Raw genomic sequence first — 5,873 nt, 5'->3', positions numbered from 1 at the left:
GGAAGGCCGGTGTCCTTGGCGCGGGGGAAGAGGCGTGGGGTGGGGCCCGCCCGGTGTCGCCGGTCGTTTGATGCCGGTGCCTGGTTCTCTGCTGCCAAAGGATGCTACAGGGCAGCCCGCACCCTTCGGTGCGCTGTTCAAGAGGGGAGGGCGCTAGCCGGCAGCTCCTTTCCAAGCCATCCCTCTTCAAGGTGAAGGTGAGACGTGGAGTCATCTTCGAAAGGCACGTTTCAAAAATAAGCTGTGTGTCTTCGACTACCAAGCTTTATAATTTGTAGGTTTTTTTCTTAATGGAGCTCGTCAATCCTGTCCAGCCACCTGAACTAATATGTACAGGCAGAGCACAGCTAGCACGTCCATGTGCTGAAACTTTGTAATTGCATTTATGCGACTGTGGTAGCTGTTTCTGAAACTTTGTAATTGCATTTATGCGACTGCGGTAGCTGTTTCTGCGTGCGTGCGTGCGCGCACGCACACAGTGCTGTGAGAAAAGGAAGAGAACGCTTTTTCCTGCTTAGGACACTGGGGTGGAGGAATGCCTTTAAAGGTGAAACTTCTCCGTGGGTGAACACTGAAGGTTAATAAGTAGTAAGTTTATCAGAGTGGTGGTACAGAAAGCAGCGCTATAGAAGTGGTTGTTGTATGTTCCATTTTATTATTGTGAAGGTAATGTGTGTCTAGAAATATATTTTACTCTCCCTGTTTCTCCTGCTACCTTGCCTTGTTCTAGGTAGTCAAGCCGCATACTCCGTTAATTAAGTTCCCGGACAGAAAAAGTAGTCCCAGGCCTAAAAGTAAGTTATTTAATCTCTACATACAACTTGTGCCACCTTTCTTTGCATTAACTGTTTTATATAAGAACCAGCACACAATTTTTCGGCTTCAACTACGTGACTCAACAGATTTTGAGCAGGGTTTCTGAAACATAGTTGTTCTAGTTTGAAGGCAACGCTTTGACTCTTCCTTTTCAGACTCTATACAACTGTGGGAATACACATAACACATGCATGTCTTTATTTCTTGGTCAAGGCAGATTCACAAAGATTTCCAGTGGTTTTTTTCTACTTATACATAAAGTCCCATTTTTCCAAATACTAATATTTGCCTGAAATGATTGTGCCCAAGTCAGTTTGAAGCAGCTTTAGGTATTCGGTGATATTTGCAGAGATGACGTTGCATTTTCCTCATCTCTTCTTTTCTTGGAGTGTGTGATGTCTGTGATATTTAAAATCCTGATTATAGCTGGAAGAGCCATCCAGCTGTACATTTTAAGAAGTCTTTCCTTGTGCTACTAATTAATGCTGAGAAAAAATTAATTTCATTGCAATCTTTGACATTAATTTTTATAGCTACTGCTATGTTGACATTTATAGGATTCCCAATACTGTTACATTTAGACAAAAAAGTTATTTGAGTGACGTTTTAATATTCCTTTTGAGTCAACAAAGCATTTGAAACTAAAGTAGGAGACGTCTTAAGAAGCTCTGTTATGTTATTCTCACTTGTTTAGAAATGATACCGTACCACGTTATTTGCCACAGCATTATCACGTTTGTGAGTTAGCTTAAAGTTTAAACTTAAAGTTTAGTTTATCCATTAACATTACAAAGTATCTACAGTGCACATCAGTGCCACTTCTGACTTACCTGTGAACTCTTCTGGAAGTATTTTCTGCAATAACTTTCTGTAAGAATTCTGTATGTCGTGCACAATGCAGCCAAACGCACCACCTCTCATGCCAGTCAACTGCTTTCTCAAAGGCTTGAAAACGTGTTACTTGCCTCTTGTTTATCTCTGCATCAGGAGATTTTTGTGACTATATGTTTTAAGTAGGTTAGATTTTTCTACCTTCATCAGGTTCTGTCATCTCATTAGTAACTTGCAATCTACCTCGTCTTGCTTGAACGCCGTAGCAATAACTGCGTTTCAGTGTACCAGACTGTTGCTTCTACGTAGCCAAACAGAGCTCTGCAGATCAAGACTAAACTTTTAGGGATGTGGGTGCTTGAAAGGCCAGTCAAATTTTTTTACCATATTACTACTGCAACATGATCGTCTCAAACAGGGAGGGGAAAAATGTAGTAGAGACTGTATCTGAGCTAAAGCAACAGCAGTATTAAGTCTGGTACTTCTGAGTCTTGACTTCTGACGTTTTTAATTGGCTAATGCATCTACTCCAACTACACTTCAGACTTTGAAACATACAATAGAGGAAAATCCTTGGCAAATCTCTAGACATTTTTGTGGTGTATGAAACAAACTTGGAGAAACTTTCTTGTTTTTTCATACATAAGGTGTGTTACTTCTTGAAACAAAAGTACTTTGCCCCTTGTTCAGAATATGCTCCTTCTGATGGGCTCTCTTTCGCCGCGCTCTGTTTGGGAGCTTCCGTTGTTCCTGAACCACCTGATCAGCTTGGGCCTTTCAGATGCAGTCTTCTGACTGCGGACTTCTGAATATGCCTCTCAATAGTGGGTTGTTTTTTTTTTTACCAATGGTGTTTTGATCACATTGCTGCAAGTGTTTGATGTCCCAGTCCTGCCATTGACTCAGACTCACTGTGGCTAAAACTGGCTCCTCGCCTTTGTCCGCATTGATCTTGTTGGAGGCAGAGAGGCAGGCAACGCTGCCTGGTATTTTAACTCCTCACATTCTTTGACTCATCCAGTCTTGATGCTGCTTATTTTATATATATAAAATATATAGCTTATATATAGCCCCTCTGTCCCAGCTGTTTAGATGTTGCATCTGTCTTGCTGATTTTTTCAGGAGCACTGAGAGAGACTTCCTGTGGAAGCATTCTGCTTTACCAGGTGTTTTAACCTTATATATAGAGGTCTGAGTGCTTATGAAGTAAACATACTGCTGTGAGACTCCGTCCTGCCTGGTGGGGTAATTGCGTACTTCCATTGTAAAATCAGCCATGGCGGGACAGGCCTAAGGTTCAGAATGCTCACTTTGACAACACTGCCCTTTTGTCATCTCTCCTCCTATCCTCAAACTCAAGGCACCTTCTCTAATGTGAATTCCTTAAGCCTAGCTACTGGCCTTCACCTGTAAAGTACTTCATGCACTCCATGGTCTCTGCATTTCATTAACGTTGATTGCTGATGCCCGATATTTGGTGGTCATTCTGCACATCATTAACAAAATTTGATATGATGCCATTTTTTGATATTAAAAATGGGTACAACACTGCATTGCATGTTGTGGTATGTCATAGTTGTGAGCTTTATCTTTCTGTAAGCCTCTACCTCTTTTTCACTTGTCTGTCTTTATAGTCACAATAGACAAAAAGCATCATCTCAGTGCATCTTAGTTATTTATCTGTTACCTTTCTACATAAGTGCCTCCACACACACATTTATGATACTTTATGCTTTTTCTGTAAGTACAGCCTCCCAGTGAAAAAGCCTTTGTTAGGCTATATGCTGATTTATCTTCTGTTTCCACATCAGTATTTCTGCCACTCAAACGTGCTTTCTTTCACTACCAGAATTTTTTCATTATGCCCTTGATACATTTAACAACAATAAAAACAGATTGTGAGAAGTAGAGTGTCTTAATTCTTTGAAGTATTTGTTATAATGAAGAAAATTGTCAATAACTGGTAACTTTTATCGGCTGCTCATTAATTAATTTTATAGTCTTGTTATATTCTGTAAATGGTTTTGCAATCTGGCTTTCAGTACAGGAATCTCTACAAGCAACTGTGCCATCTCTCCATGCTTCAAAAGCACAGGAGCCTGTAGGAGGCAGATCACCGGCATTTCAAAATACTTCACCTGTTAGTAGAGTACAAGGTACACCAGACACTTCTGAATTAGCAAGAACCTTACCTCAGAAATACAGAAGGAAACTTATGTCAGATGAAGAGATTGAATATATTCAAGTAAGTTTCATTTATTGGTGTGTTTTGTCTGTATCTACCTAGCATTTAGCTTATTTCTCCACCTTCTTCAAAGTTCCAAATACGGTATTGCATTGTAATTCTTGGTAAGGGTGCGCTCCCAGCTTTCACAGCTTTGATGCACAATACCCAGACTACAAATGGTTAATACACAAGGTACCCAGCTCTCACTAATTAGTAGCTTGTGGTATTGCTGAGTAGAAAGGTATGGACTTAAAACAGACGTGCGGATAGCTAGCGATAGTCGTAGCCTACGTTAATCACCGTCACTACCTGTTTTGTAACAGCTATTTAGTGTGTAATTTGAACGTGTGCCATCTCTCCATGCTCCAAAAGCACAGGCGTCTGCTCTTAGACCAGCAAAGGCTATTAGCAGGTGATTGAAGTCCAAAATATTTCTCAAACTAGTTTTTGTAAGTTACTTATTAGTAAGTTAACTCTTGTATTTCTAGCAGTGGAAACATTTTATTAAATTTGATACAAATATTTTCTGCAGTATTTGCAAATACGGCATTGTACATGAAAGGCAAGAAAAACCTGCTTTTGTTCTGTAACAATTCTCAGCTGTAAACACTGATGCTTAAAAAGGGAGAATGCACAAAATTTGAAGAACTTGTGAGATGGGTGTGAGTTTGAAATGAAAAGACGCTTGCATAGCTTTGTTAAATGATAAGGACACCTACAGTGTAATCAGGTTAGCAGAGGAAATCAGTTTTCCTGCATGTATGTGGGTAGGTTGTTATAATTAGAAATAAAATGAGTCATTTCCCATAGCAATACACTTCTAGCATAATTTTTCTAACGGTGAGGTAAGTTGTAAAATAATTTTGTTGGCAAAATAATGAGTTGAATACCTTTCTGACTTCTCATGAGGATTGTGATGGCTCACCTTGGCTTTGTTTCTACTTTGCACTTCGGAATTTGAGCAGTGAAAATAATTCTAAAACTTGCATTCACTGCTGCTGTGTTAGTCAGACCTTTCTAAAGTGAGCGGGAGTCAGGTTTATTCAGAGTGGGAGGAGTGGAAGCAGCTGCAGTTGTCGGTTGCAGGTGTTGATCTTTTTGTATTCTCCCCTGAAAAAAATGGAGCTGTTGCTGGTAGATGCTGCTATTTGACACTCTGTGCATGTTCTTATATGGATTAAAAATCAACGTGTAAATCGGAAATTAAAGTAGAACTCTGGTCTGTAACAGTGCAAAAGAAGATTTGATCTCCATTTCCCGTTCTTTTAGTGGAATATATTTAACTGTCCGCTTTTCTTTTACAGCGTGGAGGTCCAGAATAAGTACGGACGATAGTTTGTCAGCCACTGTTGAAGAACGAAGTATTGTATTCACAATAAAGGCATTTCCTTAATATTATAAATGATAATATACTAATAGCTTTAATAAAAACCCATATGAAGGGTGAGAAGGTTGACACAACACGCTATATATTACTAATTTGTGATTGAGAAGGATTTTCTGTTGATGGCTAACTAGCAATTGAATATACTTGATGTCCACCCCATTAAAATATTTTTCTAATTAGCCATTTGCAAACTTGACAATAGAACCGAGTCATTTTATTTCCCTACTTAAAAAGATTCGAATGTCTCATCAGGGATGATTTTACAGGCGGGAGAGGGACGCTGAAGCATTCTCAGAGGTTGTTGGGACGTTGTGGTTGTTCTTGGCGGTTACGCAGCTTGGGTCGGGCAGTTGGGCAGCAGGCGTTTATCCACGAGGATCAGACCTGAGGTTGGGAGTGAAATAAAAACAGGTTCTTCTGGGATAATTTACATCGTTTACTGTGTCAGCAGACAGCCCTTTAGGTCCAATTACAGTTAGAAGTCCGCAATATGCCTGATCTGAAGGCTCAATTTTTAACGGAATGGCAGCGGGCAGGCCTTAGCTGCGGCCTTTGACGCGTCAGAGGGAAGCGAGCCTGGGCGGCCGGAGAGCCCGTGCCGCCGGCAGGTAC

The 5,873-nt window shown here is 40.4% G+C and overlaps 1 protein-coding gene across 1 annotated transcript; it reads left to right on the top strand.

The window, feature by feature from the left end:
• The first annotated feature begins 101 nt into the window (after positions 1-101).
• Positions 102-5,456, top strand: MRPS36 (mitochondrial ribosomal protein S36). The gene is made up of 4 exons (XM_009272540.2): positions 102-197; positions 731-794; positions 3,690-3,892; positions 5,179-5,456. The coding sequence occupies exons 1-4, from the start codon at positions 102-104 to the stop codon at positions 5,194-5,196; spliced, it is 381 nt and encodes a 126-aa protein (XP_009270815.1). The 3' UTR covers positions 5,197-5,456.
• Positions 5,457-5,873: the final 417 nt, after the last annotated feature.

Source organism: Aptenodytes forsteri, unplaced genomic scaffold (genome assembly GCF_000699145.1).
Source record: "Aptenodytes forsteri isolate BGI_AS27 unplaced genomic scaffold, ASM69914v1 Scaffold92, whole genome shotgun sequence".
Lineage (NCBI taxonomy): Eukaryota > Metazoa > Chordata > Aves > Sphenisciformes > Spheniscidae > Aptenodytes > Aptenodytes forsteri.
This window is presented reverse-complemented; position numbering and strand designations above follow the sequence as displayed.